Genomic DNA, 19,265 nt, shown 5'->3' on the forward strand with positions numbered 1-19,265 from the left:
CCAGCACCTTTACTCACGAGGCCCCAAAGGCCGCTGGCGGCAGCAGCCGGTATAATCACACCCACTTTACAAAGCGAGGAGATGGAGGTGTCCCAGCCAGGGCTGTGCCACAGGTCAGCCCTGGGGAGCTGGTGGCACCCAGCTTTCTGAGCCCAAGGCCCAGGACTTACCCACTACGTCTTGCTATGGCTAAATCTTGTATTCCTATAAATTGTAAGGATTAAGAACCAACCAAAACTGAGATGCCATATTACTACTTCAATGGCCGGGCTCTAGAAATACAAACGTAACACATGCTGTCTCCATGTCTACATTTTAAAAAGCCTATCAAATTACTCAGCTCTCATCCAATTTTATAGTAAACCTGCAAAGCCTAATGCATGATGGGCTTTGAATGACAGCCTCTGCAAGTGGTAGCTGGATTACTCCTTAATTCACCTAATTCCAGACAGAATATTATCTTTCACTATAAATCAAGACTTTTGCAAATTAAAGTGGTTTTAAAGGAATTTATGCTTTAAATGACTGTTTAAATGACCTGACTTCACCGTTCTTTCTCAGACAGATAATATCCCACTAGATTCAATGGCAGTTTTGTTTGAGAAATAAGGTTTGTTTTGTAATGCTGAATGTTTGTTTCAGCTGAGGATGTGAAAACGAAGCATCATCCCATTGCTAAGCTGATACAGTCTGCAATACTTTGTAGTATGACTGCTCTCATTTCCCTTAAATGTCTACTTTGCATTCCAGTCTGGGGCGAGGACAAGCGCTGACATACTGAATTTCAGGGCAAACAGGCACCTTTTTGCCCTAATTAAAAGCCAAGGGCTCTAGAACTCTAATTTTGGCTCTGTTCCTCATTTAGTACAGAACAGCCTTTGCCAAATCACTCACCCCTCTGACTCAGTTCCTTCATTTGCAAGATGGAGTTTAAACATGTTCCTACCTACTGCACAAGGATCTGCAAGGATTAATTAACATCTCTACCCTCTGAATACTTGAAGTGATCTATAAATAGCTGTGCATAGTAACCTCACCAAAGCCAGAGGGGATGGCTTTCACTCAGTGAAGCTGCCTCTGCAGATGCTTTGTATAAAATTAGTTTAATCTGCTGAAGTGAGACTTTCCTAATATTATTATACCAACTTTTCAAAAGCTGGTGCTTGGCACTAGTATTTCCCCTTTTCACAAGACTGCAGTTAGTTTTATATAATGCAAAATTATTGCAAATTAATAAAACTCCACAGCATTAAAAAAGAGACTACAGCAATCACTGAATCACAAATAGTACTGACTGGATGCATGAGCTTCTGCCAGCACACAAACCTGCAGAAAAGCAATCATGTAGGATACTCATCTGATCCTAAGAGATGATCTTTATACTCAGATGACAAAATATCTTTCTTGGAGATAATTCCAGACAGGGGAAGAAGGTGGAGGAAATGTCAAGGAGATTTTAAATAATCTTATATTAATTTAATCCCATGTGCATAGGACTGTATCAGGTATGTTTGATTTAACACAGCTAAACACATCAGTTCCAACAGGAAAGTCATATCAAGAAACAGTTCCCTCTTTGCCTGCCCTGATTCCCCACCTCTGTGTTGCAGCAGCACAGTTCTTACAGAGGCAGGGCCTAGGCCTGGAGTGGGCGGATTCGAGGAGGCAGAGGACAATATCTGGACCCAAAGCTGGAGGGAAAGGCCAGAATGGAGAATGGTGCTCTGAGGGACAGACTGGAAAGTAAGGTGACACTGTGGTCTACAGGGAGCAAGAGGAGGGCTTAGAGGAAGAGAGATTGTTTTAGCCACACTGGGTTTGAACTGAAGGCTGGAGATCCATGGGAAAGCATCAGAGACAAGCTAAGGGTTCAGTCTGTCCACAAGGAATCAGCTCCACAGCAGCACAGAAATGATTCCTCAGCTCGTGTCCGTAGGCAGTGCTATGCAGAAATGAGGTACACAACAGGGAAAGCAAAGAACAAGACCTGCAAAGACTCAGACGAGGATGAAGCATTGGCTCTGAGCTCACTACTGAAAGTTTCTGTGAAGTACCAAGAGTCAAAGAGAGACTGAAAAGGAAGATTTAGGCTGGAACTGGAGGAGAGTGAGCAGAGAGAATTAACACAGAAAGAACTTAACAGATGAAAGGGAGATAAGGCAAGATTTGGAGAAGCAACAGGATTTGGTTAATTTATCTGCACACGTGTGGTGTGGAAACTAAAACACATTTCCAATGCAAAAAGAAAGAGCCAAAGTCAATAGGACAACAGTAAATGCGGGGATAAGAAATGGGTGAGGGAAACCTGAAAGAATGGCTCAAAGGAGCTCCTTCTGAAAATCTGGCAGGTGGTTTGCTTTAAGAAGCTGGTGAAAACTTAGTATTATTATATAGCATGCATATATACATACAGACACACACACATGCTTATAAGCAACCCCACAGAGGCAGGCCTCAACTCTCCAAGACAATGTATGGCGTGTACCTTGCCTAATTACAGAATAATGAAAGCACTGCCTTCTGAGGCCCACCTCCACTACAGGTAGAAGCCATCTGATGGCTAGAGAGCCAGCCTAGCTATGTGTGCCTTCACCAAACTAGTCGGGTCTCTTTGACAGACTCGTAGAGCTCAAGCAATATTTTTCCTGAAGGAAAGAAAAAAAAAAAAGTATTACAGTTGTGTACAAAAGGACCAGAGCTCCAGCTGACACCCAATACAGAAGTTTGTCAATAGCGAGAGAAATAGCGTTGTTCTTTATATAAACTAACCCACGTTGGAGCAGGCATCGCGATATCCATAGGCGCGTGACAGTGACTACCAGCGATTAGAGGAAAGGTAAGAAAGAAAACCAGGAAGGAAGGCTAATAAAGTGTCATTTCCTTACATTGCTCGAAACAGTCTCCACACTTCAACAACATCAACATGAACAGCAATCATTTTGCTGAACTCTTATTTATTGAGAGCAAATCCCACTGAATAATCTTACCTACTTTTCATATACACTGAACTCATTTTGAGGGAGAGGGAAAATTCATGCCATGCAGCACTTCTGAAAATTGAACTTAATGTTGTCGTCCACTGAAATTTCTCTATGAAGAGGTGGCAAATCAATGCTACAGCAGTAATACCCCGCATATAACAGAAAGAAGCAGAAATACTTTCATCAGCTGCAGGCTCTAAGCCAAATTTGAAAGTAATCACAGATGATTCACAGAGTCTGGAGAGCAGAGCAAGATTAGCAACAAGTGTTATTTAATGAGGCATATAATGGCCAGACCAGGAATTTACAGACTGAACAACTACCAACCATGTATGCTGCTTTTGTACAGTGCAAGATGGAAGTGATTCTTTCTTTCAAACAACTGAGAGTGTGGGTTATTCGCATGTGTCATCCTACAAGGTACCATGCATGCTGTGAAATGATGGCAGCCCTCACTGTTAGGTGAGAAATGCTCAGCACCTTGTGGAATCAAGCCTAAGGAAGCAAAAAACAAATGGCAACGGCTGACCCTGAGCAAATGAATGGACATGTTGTAATGAGAGGGAAAAAAAAATTCCCACAAGCAGGCCAAACGCTTAGCCATGCAACTTAGCGTAGCTGCTGAAAGTGGCAAGAGCAACAGGTTAGTACATGGTGCTTTGGAAAGTGTGCTCAGTCCCACAGGCCGAGTTGGGCCTCAACTCATACCATCAAATTAGACATGAGCAAGCAACTCACGATGTGCCTAAAAGCAGAGTCGTAATACCTGCATCTGGTTGGACTTGACTCGCAGAGCTGCTTTAAAGAGGTTCACACTTTGAAAACCATCTCGTGCATGTGCAAACGTGAGAAAGAGCAACTCAGTCTTAGAGTTAGCAATTAAATCCACGCTCTGATCTATTAAAAAACATGCCACCAGACCTTTTGAAGCTGGCTGACCAGGGAAGGAATAGGAATTCTCACCATCGTTTTTTGGTTCAAATTTAAACTGAGCCTAAGCTTATATTTCAAAAAAGGCACCTGACAGACATGTGACATTCATACATTGGCAACATCAGTCAAACCCTCTGAAGACAGACTGGTCTGCCATCAAATGAGCCCATACCACTGTCACCTTTTACCAGTTGTGCTGAAAGCAAATAGGATTAACGGTCTTTTCCTGGACTACTGCAGTGCTGAAGGGAATATACCCACCTACAGAAAAAAGGAAATCTAAATTACACATAATCCATTTGAATAAATCAAATATAGAGCACTTTATCTGACTACACTGTAATGTTAAATGGCTATACCCAAAAGGTAAAGCAGGAGTGAGAATTAGATGCACCGTCCTATAAATCAGAATCCTCCAGATTTTGTTTAATAAATTGCAAAACAATGAACTCCCACTACACATCATCTCAATGAAACATTCACTGTGTACATAAAGTCCATGTGGATTTTGTTTGTCTCCATCTTTTTGCAAAATCTTCCAAGGACAACAGTACCATGAGATACCACAGAAGCAGACTTCGGCAGCATCCACCTGTGAAGACTAACATGCAAGCTCAGAAAAAAACCCCTCTCTCCATTATCTGCAACTGCTAGTACTTGCATCCTCAGTGCACACTACTAGCACAAGAGTCCATGTAAAAAGCAGAGGAAAAACGTCAGCACATCCATACCAGCAGAACTTTACTGATTCTATGGGATCCTATATTTAAGATTTCTCACAAGTTTCATGCAATTACATCCACAGCTTGCAAAAATACAGAAGCTAACTTTAAGTAAGACGCATACGCCACCAGCCATGTTAAGACAGCCTTTTAACCAGAGAAAATTGTTTTTCACTTTTGAAAGATTTATTATACTTTAAATGTGTACAAAGTTAAGTACTTAACTTTGTATTAAACACTTAATTTTAAAATTGGCAAAAACTCCTGAACAGACATCTTCATATTGAGATAGGCTTATTTAGTTTAGCTTAATGCTCCTTTTCTTTAAGTTAAAATAAACTTGTTTCAACTGAAATAGAGATCACACGCAATTCAGATCTTCAGCAATTTTCCCCCCCCCCCCCCCCCTCATGTTCACACTCTAGTTTTAAGCTCTGCAACTCCTTATGGTGAGAAAGTCACCAATTGTCTTGATAAGATGAAGTCTTATGTTTATAGCTCCATTCATTTCAGTAAGGCTACAGCGTACAGACATGGCAAACTACAACAGCGTAAAGCACAGAGTAGGTACTTCTGCCACGCATCCTTGACAGAAATAGAAATGCAGCTCAGAACCTCCTGCTCCAAAGAGTCGTTCGAGCTGAAGGGCTCTCCACACACGGTTTGCAGCAGGGAGTCTGTCACACACCACAGATGTGTCACACACATCACAGCCTGCCTCATGTCAGGCTGCCTTTTCAGACAAGGGGCCTAGACCTCCTTTATTTGTCAGGAACGTACCTATTAAAGACAACACTCTTGTCATCGTAATTGTGTTTCCTTCCATAAGATTACTTACAACTTTGCTTTCAGAGCCTTTTGTCTCAAAATGAGCTGGAATACATCACGTGTGTACACTTTAAAATCCCCACACATTACCGTCTGCCCCACGCCAAACTATATATTGCTGTGGGAGGTTGTGCCCCTGTTCCTAAGAAAACACCGTCCTGGTGCTGCACCTACCTTCATGATCAGACTCCGGTGCTCTTCTGACTGACTGAAGTTGGTGCCTATTTCAAGGATACTCATTGTTCCTTCCTCACATAGGCTCATCCAGGTATGATACTCTTCACGCTCTGGCAGTCTATCCCAGAACGTCTTGAAGACCTCCCAGACTGTTTCCTGACACACTGAAGGAACAAGAAAGGGCCGGTGTTAGTGCAGTGAGAGCGCTGCTGTGGCAGAGGTAGCCAGGATAGTATAGTCCAAACACTGTATGCTTTTCAGTGCATTAATGTACAGAATTCAATGACTATATGTATCTACGTGCAAACGTGTAGGACATTAAATGGAATGAAAATGAAAATCTGGTGGATCTTCCCCACTCATTCTACTTCCCTCCCTGAAATTTTTACTGAAGTAGTTTCCTCATTAAAGAAAAAAAAGGAAGCAAGAGAAGAGCACTTGCTTCCCAATAACTGAGAACAGCAGTATTTTGACTGAGTGAAACTGTCCTTGATCAATGAGTCCAATTTTTAGAAAATTCAGAAAACCAAAATGGTATGGCAAATGTCTTTGGGGAAAGAAGAGCTGGCATTCAGTTTGTAAGAATGATAGTTGCACTGAACAAACTTTTAGAACCTCATTCAGTAACACAACTTCTTGGGATTCAACTTCACAAGGAATTTAAATAAGTTTCAGAAATTATGATTGTATTAATCATTTAAAAAGAACAAGGCAGGATAATGACACAACAACATAATACGCTAAGAAATAAATCAATCTCTAACCCTGCTGTGTATTTGGACTGTTAAAGGACTGGACATCTGTGACTGAACAGAAGGCCTGTGAACTGAGGGTTAAATTATCTTGTACTTCAGCTCCTCTAATCTCCCTCTCTTGCGTGTGCTCTTTGCCAATCAGAGCAGTTGGTCACATAATGCCCATGCAACAACCTCTCTGTGACCCAGGATAACTGGAAGAGAGGAAGATTTATGGGATTTTCCTTGTCTCCTGAAAGAGACCAACCTTAAAAAGAGAACAACTTTAAAAATCACTGGCAACAGATGCCAGCCTAGAGTAGGTACAGACAAACCTGCTCTTCAGCCTTAATCTGATTTCACTAGCTATAGACAGCTTGGCAGAGGAAGGCTATGCTTTTAGGGAAAGTCTTAACATTGTAAGCAAAACCCTACAAGGGACTGACTTTGAATCTTTAAGAAAGTTATTTTCTTCAGTTAACTTGAAAGTATGCTCCAGGCTGCCAAAACCAGTTTCCTACTGGTTTGTATTACTGTATTGTATTATTGTTTTATATTGTATTTTTGTGTTATATTGTATTACTGTATTGTATTATTATTGTATATACTGTATGTATACTGGCATGTATTCTGAATTCCAAAATCTTGTATACCTGTGTAAAATGTAAGACAGATGACACATGGAATTGTCTCTTCCTTCAACCAAGAGATGGACATTTTTCTTAAATGCAAATGCTTTATAAGTAACAATAACCTTAAGGAACTATTTCAAGTACACCTTTAACACTTAGCTGATTCTAGTATGCTGACTGGCACTATGAAGAAAAAGCTCTTTCCTGCACCCCACATTTCAGTTTATCAGAGCAGTTAAAACCATTTCTCCATTGTAGATCTCACTATAGACATTTGTTATTTTCACACCATATTCCTGACAGCTTTTCTGCAAGGAAATTAGCCTTGTAGCTCATTTGATATGTATGACAGGAGTAGAACACAGTGCTCAAACTCTGTGTAATTAACTGTGTATATTTGTGTTCTAGCATCCCTTCAGCTTCCAGGTGGCTAAACTTATCTGTAAAGCACAGTAATTTGGTAAGGAGTATTGGAGAGGCCTCTACTCAGTTTTGCTTATTCACCTTCACTAGAAGTAAATTAGAAATACATTATTAAAATAAATTATTAGAAATAATTAGAAATAAACAGCAAATCTACATGTATCCATGCACCCTCTCACCTTCCCCCACACACGCCTGTAATTCCTTCCTTAGCAAGCAAAGAAGCAAGCTCTGAGGCAGGGACCACATCTCCCTCTGAGTTTGCACAGGTCTCAGGCACTGAAGCCATAATCCTGCCCTGGGGTTTCCAGATCCTGCTGCAGTTTAACAAACTAGAGATGTCATTCTGCTTCTGGGAGCATCTCCTTTACTATCCCACTGGTAAGAGCTAGGTGTCTGGGGAAAGACTGAAGTCCAGTGTCAAATCCAGAAGCCTAGAGTAGAGAATACAGCTTTCTCTGATTTCTTCAGGTGGTATTTGTATCCTGCATTATGACTATTGGACCCTTCACTCCAGGTGCAACACTGTACAGCAGCTATCTTGAAATGAGTTTGTGGATGGGATTAGTCCTCAGCAGGCTACGAGTGAGAGATGAAGCTATGGCAGGGGCTTGCAAATTTATAGCAGTGGCACTGTCTAATCCTACAGTTTTCAAATGGCAACAGATGAAGGATTGACTTTCCAGCTGCAAGTAGTAATTGGCAGTAATAATCAAGGCAGTTTTCCTTAATGCTCTTAATTAAGTTTAATCTCTCTTTTTTAAATGAATTTGATGGGACAGTGTCTTGCCTGAATATAAGCTGCTGCTAACAGTTGCCCCAGTCAGCTGCTGACAGATTACGGATTTCTTGGGCGCCCTTTCCTTTGGGATTAGACACCCCACTTGAACTCCAATCCCAAACGTTTTGTGCCATCTGTGGGCTCCAATTCCATTAATCAAACCTATGCTGTCAGGACAGACAGGGTCATATTTTCTGTGGAAAGAGGAAAGGGGATGTGGATAAGGAGTCACGTTGTGTCCTCCCTACCCTCTGTTATACCTGGCCATTTCTATGCAAGTTAGAAAACAGGATGCAAATTGCTTCCATATTCAGAAACGAAAGGTTGGCCCAAAAAGCTGACAAGAAAGTATTTCTGCCTCCTGAACGGCCTGAGAGTTTGTTAATTCTTGAGAGAGTAAAAGCCCCAGACAAACACACGCCATGACTGCCATTTAAACGCTTCTGTTAGCCTTGCCCAGGAAACTGCATCCTCAGCCACGGTGAGCTGCTTGGGACACACAGTCATCCTTCAGCCTTCATACACAGCTCACCCTGCCGTTGTCCTGTTTATGCCAACGGGCCAGTTTGTAAAGCAGGGGATTGCTTTGCAGGACAGCAAATCCAAGCCGTAGGGACTCAACCCAAGACCTATCCCTAGGTGTGCTTAACTACATGGTGTTCCAGAGCAAACCCACAGGCTGGCTAAGAAAAGGAACAACTCTGTTCCAGTCTTCCCCATGCACCTTTTCAATGTTTTATGATTACACAAGAGAGAGTTGCCACTCCAAGCACAGAAAGAAAACAGCACAGATCATCTGTGGCTCAGATCATGCCAACATACAGAAAGAAACGTGCTTCTACCTCCCATCTCTCCTTTGGGCATGCCAAAGACGGAGCCCATTCATATGGCCATCCAGAGGAATGAATGGGCACCACTCTCCCATTGCATTCAGTTTCATTAAAAAAAAAAAAAAAAAAATGTAATTAACCTTCTCCTAACTTGAAGGTGGAGCTCATCGCTGTAAGGGGTGTTGGAGTACCTACTGGCCAGGGAGGTTTTTCAAAGCATTCTTACTAACAGATTCTTGAAAGCTCCAATATAAGAAAAATGTATTTTTCATAAATAGATTCCAGGCGTGCTAAGTCCATGCAGACAAAACTTGGAGCCATAAAATTGTAAACAAAGTTTAACATGACTTGAAGAGAAGCTAAATACAGTAAATAACTGTATTTTGCAATATAAAAATAATTCCCCATCTTTCCTTTCTGACGTTCCAGCATCTCCATACTATCTGTGCCACATACACTATCTACATACTCTGACAGTAACTGGAGCAATTTTCAACTAATATTTAAGATAGCAACCCCTTCAAAACAGAAAATAAAAGAAAATGAGAATCTAGGAAAAAACACAGATTTGCCAGTAAGTCTTTTGACTAGAAATGTAACTTCAAATTTGAAGTGTGAAATTTTTAAAGGAGATAGGGAATGGAAAACAAAATACAATATCAGAGCTTAGAATAAATTGGCAGGAGCCTAGCAATTCAGAATTAAGACTGAAGCTGCCTAATACACTACAATGTGTTGATGTATTCAAACTGTTAAATAAAATATGAGAAAGCTGCTCATAGCATGACGATCTGTAAAACTCTTAAAAACAAACCAACGAACCAGCCAGCCCTGCCAGTACCACAAAAGAAATGCTGACCAGACCCAGCAGTGCTGCCACTTGAACACCAGGTCAGCCCTCGGGGCACGTGAGAAGAGCTCACCTTTATAGCTAGATCCTGCAGTCTTTGCTCCAAACTTTCGCTGGCCTGCAGCCGGGGCAGCCACAGCCACAGGCTACGTGGGACACTATTAGCAACATCAGACCCTGGAGGAGGCAGGATTTGTGATCAGGCCTCTAATCCCTAGCAAACAATACTGATTATAAGCATCATAAAATCAAGATCAGTCTTTTAAGGCAGCGAGCTGAGAGCCTTGCAGTTGCATGTGGGTGGAAAGGTAAGCTCCTCTAGAAAACTACTTCCTTCATCATATGGCTGTGATAAATAACTTTTATTTTAGTATTAACTAATCTCTCAGCTACTTTGCAACTTCCCTCTGAAGAAACATAAAAAATTAAGAGAGATTAAAAAGCTTCCTGCTACAGGGATATGATCATTGCAGCTATTTACAAGTAAGTAAGCAGGCACCCACAAGATACGTAACTAACTGACATGGCAAATCGGAATTCAAGTCCAGATTGGAAACTAAAGGGCTTGTTCTGCCATTTCTCCCCAACATCATTTTGCATGTACATACTATATTTTGCACATCTCCTGAAAGAGAGCTTCAGAAATCCTAAGTCACTTCATTCGTCACGGAGATATGATCACCTTCAAGGTGTGAGAGAAATCCAAGGCACAGAAAAAAAGGAAAGGCCCATGCCCTTGTGTAAACTTCCACTTGAGCAAAGTGTCCCAGGCTTTTGAAACAGCCACGGTTTTGATTTTTAAAGGCTGCCTCAAAAAGCCTTATGTGCAGTAAAACCATGCGAATCCAAGCACATCTTCTCTGGAAGCTGAAAAGTCCAGCCTTTGGGAACTTAACTGCTTCAAGTTTGATGTTTACATTCATACAATACTTACAAATAATAGAGAATGTCCTGAGAAATATAAAGTAATGCTTCATCCCAAAAAATATCCACATAGGCACAAGTGCTTTTGAGTGCCTCTGAATCTTTAGGAAGGGATTTAAAAAAGAAGTTCATTTAAAGTTTCCTCTACTAAAGATTTTACTGTTCATTTTACTGTTCTTCTCAAAACCTCCAACCAAGATTTGTGATGAGATCATCCGTCCCTCTCTGAAACGTGCCCATACGGCTACCTCTCATGCATCTGGACTGGATACGCCATCTTTCTGGCTCTGGCTTTACCGTTCAGGATGCATTCATCCCTCAAATGAGCGACAATTAGCCTATTACATCTGAGTGCCTGCTCAGGGATTTCTGAGGTGAACAGGAGAGGCACCACACGACAGTACTGTGCCCCTAGTAGGGGGTAGGGTGGCCATTTGTGTAAGTGGGCAGTGCTGGAGTTTAATCCCCATTAAATCCCATTACTGCTTCTTAAGAGTTGAATCACGTAGAGTGGCTAGTAGCACTGAATCAGGCAGAATATTCTATTTTGAGGTAACATGAGGCCAACTCCTTCTCCTCTTTCCGCAGGACTGAATGGCTTAACTGCAGTGGGTTTTGGTAAAGACTACGGCAATAAGGAGACTGACAGACACTTGCTAACAAATCCTTCCTCCAAAGACTTCATTAGCACCTGCCAAACAAATTAATATACATGCATGCACAGGAATCACTTCATCTATTGCTGAAATGCTACTGCATACGGGCTACAACACAGCAACCTTTAAACAATACAACAACAGTTCAACTTGAATTATCTAATCCACATGAAAAAGATTCTTTGAATGCTGACATACCAAATTCTAGCACACAAACTATTCTCTCTAGCAATATTTCAGTGACTATGAAGGAGTGTTTTTAATGAGAAAAATCAAGCTTTTTAGAAGCACATACTGACAACTAGTAATTCCAGTGTAGAGGAAGACAGAACTAGAGTTTCTACCAATAAACTTCAGAATTTGTTGGCTGAGTATGAACCAGACAAAATGTGCCAGGGAAGAAGGGGAAATAAGGAGAAAAGGCTCACTCAGCCAGACATTTTGATTTATTTACTATATGTTTGTTTAGCCAAGTACTTTTTATGATTTTTGACTGTTTGCTTTCCTTATTCAGCAACATTTGAAAAATTTGTAACATTTAGGGTTTCAGCATCAAATTGAATCTTCACTCTTAACTCAGTCCATGTATACTACATAAATAACATCATTATTTCTAACACTTCAGTAAATAAATCTGAACCAACCCAAGAAACAGGGAGAAAATCTGGATTCTGACTTGAACATGGACAGCTCAATCAAATCACACCAAATCTAGAAGTTATTATCCTCCATAGACCCTCATTCCTGAGAAACACCTTATTCTTTTCAAAGTACCAAAATGAAGATGTCTTCTTTGTCCCTTATTAACTATCACACCCTAAAATACTGTCTAGTTCCTTCTTTGGTCAGTATCTTTAGATGCAATCTTTAGTCTTCAGCTTTATCTGAAGCTCTGACGGATAAAAACAGTTCTGGCAGGGAGACTATCTGCTCTACTCATCTGAAAATAAAATGCACTCACTCAAGACGCATAGAGTCAGTTGTTTAAGAAAGTGGATTACATTAGGAAAAAATGCAAACAGAATTTCAAAAACGTGGTCAGAGTGACTACATCTCAGATATCCCAAAGACAGAAGCACTGTTTACCCTGGGCCACAGTGTGAAAACCCAGCATCCTTTGTTTTACCAGTTAACAGATATAGGGACAACAGTGCAAGCTTCGCCATGCTACCTTGTAAGCCTTATCTTGTTTCCATTTTACTGGCTAACGCAACTTCCAAGACTACTAAAATCCTCAACCATCTACTGGCATTTTATACCAAAGGAAGTGGGCAGATGCACTGAACTGTCAACACAAGGTGACTGGTCAATTCCAATAATAATTTTTATTTAATAGGGGCTTGGGCTATCAACTCGCTGTGTGTAGTACAAAGCATTATTCAAAATTAACATTACCTTATGCAGTGCACTCGCTATCTGAAATTCACACTTTCACTAAAATTTCACTAAATCTGTTTTGTGAAACCTACAGCTGCCCACTAGACACACTGACTCTGTGCTCATCAAAAAAGCCCAGCTACAAACTAGCACTAGATTTACATGAAACCTCCAGCACAAACAATAGCGTTGTTACCATTTTAAAAGGAGGTGTTAAAACAGTCTATGGGTGCTCGAAGCCTATGGACTAGGTCCTAATCTACAACTATCTATAACTGATTTCCATCTTTATGTTCTCTGTCTCTCCCTCGCTCTGTTGCTTGCTCCCTCTCTGCCTCTCTCTTGTGCTCTCTCTCTCTCTGCGATGAAATACAAATCCAGCCAACAGCAGTAATTTCCATATATAGTTACAAAGGATGCAGGGAGTATTGAAGACTACAGAGATAATCATAACCTCAGATTTGGTCCAGAAGAGACAGAAAACAATGCCTATTGCTTAATGTAAAACTTGGCCTGTTCTGCAAAGTGATCGACTGCAGAAATAAATCAGGATTCAAGAAACCTGTCTTCTAGGCAGCAGATAAAACAGTAACAACTGCAAAAACATCCTTCTTTTGGCTGGTACTTCTGTCTACTACAATAATCATAATCACCATGAGCGAACCATTAGACAGACTTCAAAATGCTGAATGTTGCTACTGCTATCTAAGAGAATACTGATGTTTCCCTGTATCCCTGTATTCTGCTGCCCTTTTTAAATTGTTTATGATTCACTGTAAGTTTTTTCTGTCTCTTAGGATTATCCATTTGAGTAACAGATCTCTGGATTTGCAGGTCTGCCAAACAGTACATGTCACAAACATGATTGTTTTTAGGAGAATTTAGCCAAAAAAAGAAATTCCAGAAGTTGTACTTGGTGAGGCAGGGGGAGTGGTACACTTAAAGTGTACAACTCTAGTAGGACGTGAGCACTTGGCTTAAAGCCTACATTAGAAAAGCACATCAGTCAATCTCCGCCACTAACAGAGGCCTTAGCAAGCTAGCAAAAGTAAATAAAGCTAGGGGCCACAAACAAATAATTATAGTTCTACCTGTTCCCTTCTAAAGTAAATACAGATAGAACAAAGGTAACCTGGATAACCAGCACGTGAAAGCCTTTTCTTTTTTTCTGTCAAACCGTTCTGTCAAAATAGCAATCAACCTTTCCTTCCATGGTAGTGGCACTGTTTTTTATTGATAGTAAAGTAGAAATAAGGAAAGAATAGATTTTATTGAAACCATCCTTTAAAGAGAAAGTATAGGATATTAAAGTCATTCCTTCCTTTAACAGATATAGAGTAATAAGAAGATTCTTAAAAAGCATACTAAAAATGAAAGCTATTTTATGAATCCAAAAGTTCTGTGTACTACCATATTTATTCCCTTGTAGGGTCAGTTATTTTTCTAATCTCTGATACTAGCTAGTCTCTGAGCGCCAGACTGTGATGACACTCTTTCTTAGGATATTTTGTTGACAGTGCACAGACAAGAGAGCTCATCTTACTATTTTATCACTGCTCTAATTTAGCTAGCTAGTAAAACATGGTTTCAGGAAAAAGCAGATATATAATTCAACAAGGCTCAAGGAACTGCTGTATTGTGAATGAAAGTAACAGCATCATCAACTCGCACTTACCCCAGGTGCATTTACTGAGGCTGCAATTAAGTAAACCTCAGCAAACACTCTTGATGCAGCACAGAGCTGCCAACAGAATGAAGAAGGCAGGTTGCTTGACCCGGCCTTGCTCTACAAGCTGCTATTTAAAGTCATCTCTGCTCCTTGCAGAAATCTTTTTGAAAAACGTAACATGCTAAGGGTGGAGATACCACCTCTGCTCAAGAAGTCCTTGTGGACGGTGAAGACCAGAAGAGCCCAGTAGGGAAGCAGATGGATTCGGGCAGATGGACCTCTGGTCCAGACTAGGATAGCTAAGTTCCAACTATAATTTTGCAAGATAATTTACAGATTTTTATTCTTTTTTACCATTCACAATTTTGCTTATGCTGTATTGGCCCACATTACCCTCATCACAGATAAGAGGGGTGCCTGCAGTTAAAAGCACATAACATGGATTCATTTGGAGCAAAACAGAGAGCAGTCAAACGTTACAGGTTGGATGTAAACAAGAAGTTCACGAAGCCTGTCAAACTGTGCGATCTTTAAAATATCTGTCTGAAGCTAGGCACAATTTAATATATGAATGAGGCTCTGATCCTATGTAATTCCACTTTTTTCTCTAAACACATTCTTTAAATTCACTTTAAATTAAACATATGTTCAGTAACTTCAGGTCCTAACTGTTTTTCACTGCTCTGGAGGGAGTAGGAACACAGAGTACATGATCTAGACCCATGCGAAGCCAAATTCACCAACTTCAATGGTCTGTCTTTGAAAATGGACCCTTGTCTCAAAGGAAGCAGAATCCTGACTAAAATATCCTTGTGGGGCTTCAAGAAGCAAGGAAGACTTCAGAAATGGGTCTCTGAAGTAATACTTAGGTAGCAAGTTTCCTAGATGCATATATTGTGGGTGGAGGGGGAGTTAACTAGACCAAGGTAAAACAAATCACCAGATGGTGGCAATAGAAGAAGGGAGGTAGTCATGGTACAGTGCAAAAAAAAATGGTTTCCAAAAGAAGCCTCCATACGGACGTCTTATCCTGACAGGTGACCAATTAGCCCAACTGCCATTTTATAAGCAGAATTTTAAGAGGGGGCCCCTACAAGATCGGAGGAGTGCAGTATCATTAATATGACTGAAGAGCAAATGTATTTGAGCTGTGGAAATCAGCCTCCCTTTGCTCAAAACCATTTAAGTCCCTGTACGCTTGTACTCTGCAACACATACAGTCCTCAGGAACTTTTTGGGGAAGAAGTTTCTGCTGAGAGGGCAGCGATATTACCACAGCTATTGCTGAAAAGATGAGACTGAAAAAGGGGCTCCCACAGTCCAGAAATGAGAGAAAGGCCTTCATCTTGTGACTGTTGAGAGAGAGGTATTAACCTAGTGAGCAAACAGAAAGACTGATCCAGCATCCGCGGTGGATGTCTGGGACTTGAGGGATTACAGGCTCAATACCCTGCCTTGTCTCCAGCTTTGCAAGACCTCAGGTAAGTTATTTAAGGTAGAATTATTTGTCAAAGTGATGTAGCAGCCCACTGTTCAGTTAATTCATGACAGTTTTACCACTTATATTAGTGCAACAATACAAGCATAACTACCATGTGGACAGAAGCCAGTAGGGCCTTCTTACTTCTTTTTTTAAATTTAGCCTAAAATCCTTTCCTAAGCCACATAAATAAATAAAGTGTTTAATTACATTTTAATAAACTTTAAATAGAAATACAAAAAGGCATTCTTATTCTGGACAAAGATTCTGAAAAGGGAATTTAGTGACTTAACTGTATTATTTTAAAATAGGTACTTAACTGTATTGCTGCAGTTACCAGTGGGACTTGCTTGTATAGGCAATCAAAAAGTCTCATTAAACATGTCTCTTAACATGTTTCCTTCTACTTCATAGCAGCTATGGGCGATAGCAGCTCTTTCTTGTTTCACTGATAGATTATGTGGAAACACAGTAAGACAGCATGAAGTGTTTGGATGGTACAGTAAGGAGAGGCACAAATACCAGAAAGAAAAGCTGCTGGACAACCTCAGTTTTCTATTCCAACCTTTTCACAGACAGAAGTATTAAAATACGACACACTGCCAAAATATTTCATCACATGAAAGAAGCTACTACTGAGACTACTTTAGATTTTCAGAGAAGACTCTTTTATACTTACTTATACCTCTTAAAAGAAAGGCTTCAACTCTTTCTATAGTGTCACAACCCAATATGGAGAGACTGGCTCTTTTCCTACAGATCCCTCTGTGAATTCTGCTAGAACTTTACACTAAATAAAAACTCAATCTGCTGCTTAGTGAGCCTGTGCATAATGTCTATTTTTCTGACCAAATTGCTCTGTGAGAAAGGATGAATGTGCTTAGCTCAGTTAATACCAACTTCTTAGCTCAGAATAACTTGTCATGAGGAAGGTTATCACAGAAAATTTTCTTGTGTAACAACACATTTCCTATTGCATGGTTCCTACTCCTACTTTAAAAAGCTTTATCTATTAATTTCTTTTTAAATAGCTATTCTTTATCAATTACCCACAAAAGGCACACTGACGACGTTGTTCATGCTCACTTACCTCTGAGTCTGAAGTATTTCAGATGGTTGGCAATAGCCTGCTCAACAGATTCATCAGGGCAGATCTTAACTCCGGGAAACAGAATAGATCGCTTCCTTCGAAGCAACAAATGGCTGTTGACCTTTTCAGGCTCTGACATGCCATTAGGTTTTTTCAATTCAGGAGACAGAGAAGGGGTTGCTAACTGCCAGCCACCAAGTTGAGGGGCTGGTAAAGCACCTTTAGCCTGGGTTTCTTCCACAGTTGAATAAGCTTCTGCTGTAAAATTAAAACCACACAAAAATTTCTCAGATGAGATAATGACACATTCATATATATTTTAATGCATCTTAATGCCTTTGTTTTGATCTCTGGAGGACACAACTGTGCTCTCTTCTGTTAATAAGCCATTTCCTCTTCCCCAAAACCTGCCTATATGATAACAGTACTGTTTTAAACAACCTTAATCTCTTTGCAGTATCCTGTCAAATGATATCATAACCGAAAGCCCTAACCTTGTAAATGCTAAATGTTTTGTGCTGAACTTCACTTCTGTGATTTAGCTCCTTGAAGCCAATGGGACTACATATGTGAATAAACAGATGTGCTTGACAGCTTGCAGGACCACTAAACTAATCAATTAACAATTCCCCTTAGTCCACACCACCTTTCTGTAAGAAATGTTTAATTTCCATATCCCTTGCTTTAAGTAAGCTGCCTGAATCAACACCTAGCAAGTACACCTTCTATCACCAACAGATGAGGCCCCACTTCGTAGGAGCAGGGAAGGGGAAAAAGAAAAAGCTTTTCAGCTTTAGCTTTTAAATTTCCTCTTATGTTAGTCCGTCCACATCACTGCAAATGAAACCTCACAGTGGAGGGAAGAATGTGTCTATTCAGCTTTAGCCTGACAGTCTAATTCTCTATCCTCCACAGGCAGCTGATTTGAAGTTAGCTAATTCCACTTTTTTCTCTTCTTCTCCCCTCCCAAAAACACAACTAAAGAAGAATCACAATCAATTCATTCATTACAGAAAGAATAGTAATACATCTACAGCATTTTTCAGCTCATAGGTTACAACCTCATTCTGCATCATCAAAATCCATAGCACCTTTGACTTTGATGACTGAAACATGAGAAACGTGGTTATTTTGATGGTATGCTAATAGCCAGCTCCAGAAGAGAAGACCACGGCCAGGTGGTACATCAGAGGGAGAAGGGAACGTTGAACAAGGTCGCTACATCAAAATGCCAATCTTTACCAAAACTGACACATCTTCAGTGCCCATACACAGAAGTTGGAAAAACTAGCATCCTGTAGCTTCCTGCTACTCTGTTAAAACAATACAAATGTACAGTAATGCCTCTTGGAAATCACTGCAAGTTCTCCGTGTTAATACTGATACCACAGCACAGATTTGATGCAACATTTTTCTGTATTTATTATTCTACTTCTCTTTTTTCTAACTAATGCAAAGACATATTTTTACTTCTACACACTGTCACGGGTAAAATCTTTAAAACAAGAACATAAAGAAGAGTTCTGCATTACCTGCAACAATCTGAAGATCTCCTTCAATCATTCTCAAAACCAAGATGCAGAGATAGATTTTCCAAGGGAAGTTGAACATACTTACTGTGTCCAAAAAACAATATGCAAAGGAAAAAGGAAAAGAAAATCCCTTTTAGCAAGAGAGCTTTAATGTATCCTTGAACCAACCAAGAGCATCGCCCTTTTTGAAAATGTCTTGACGTCACATACTATCTTTGAAAAAAGAAAAGAAAAAACATTCGGGAGTTTTTTTAAAAGAGTCAGCCAAGATATCCTAGGAATGACCTTCTCTTCGAAGAGAGTATTTCACTTCAGGGAAATAAAACAAGAAAAGGTGATGAAAGAAAGCTCTTGGAGTTAGCAGATGGACTGAGACAATTTTTTAATTTTAATCTGGCCGGCTAAGCTCTTTACCAGAGCTTGTCATACCATTAACAGTCCAAACAAGGACAGCACCTTTCACATTTAATTAACCACGTTTATTTCATTGGTCCTTCAATTTCTGCCCTTTTTTAAAAACATGCTGCCCACCAAACATCAGAGGGAGCATGCTATTCCCCAGTAGAAGGTCTCAGTGCACTTTGTCTTCTTCTGCTTGTACAAACGTATCTAAAAATGCCCTGATCGGCTTAAACATGGATGTAGG

At 40.3% G+C, this 19,265-nt stretch overlaps 1 protein-coding gene across 1 annotated transcript in view; it reads right to left on the bottom strand.

The window, feature by feature from the left end:
- IMPG2 (interphotoreceptor matrix proteoglycan 2) overlaps positions 1-18,973 on the bottom strand; it is a 56,899-nt gene extending 37,926 nt beyond the window's left edge. Inside the window, exons 1-3 of the mRNA XM_064521489.1 lie at positions 18,620-18,973; positions 17,088-17,339; positions 5,639-5,805 (exon numbers count right to left, since the gene is read on the bottom strand). Of these exons, the coding sequence (XP_064377559.1) occupies positions 5,639-5,805; positions 17,088-17,339; positions 18,620-18,698 (498 nt within the window). The 5' untranslated portion in view covers positions 18,699-18,973. The remainder of the gene's footprint in view (positions 1-5,638; positions 5,806-17,087; positions 17,340-18,619) is intronic.
- Between the last annotated feature and the right edge of the window lie 292 nt (positions 18,974-19,265).

The sequence above is a fragment of the Dromaius novaehollandiae genome, chromosome 1, assembly GCF_036370855.1.
Source record: "Dromaius novaehollandiae isolate bDroNov1 chromosome 1, bDroNov1.hap1, whole genome shotgun sequence".
NCBI classification, from domain to species: domain Eukaryota; kingdom Metazoa; phylum Chordata; class Aves; order Casuariiformes; family Dromaiidae; genus Dromaius; species Dromaius novaehollandiae.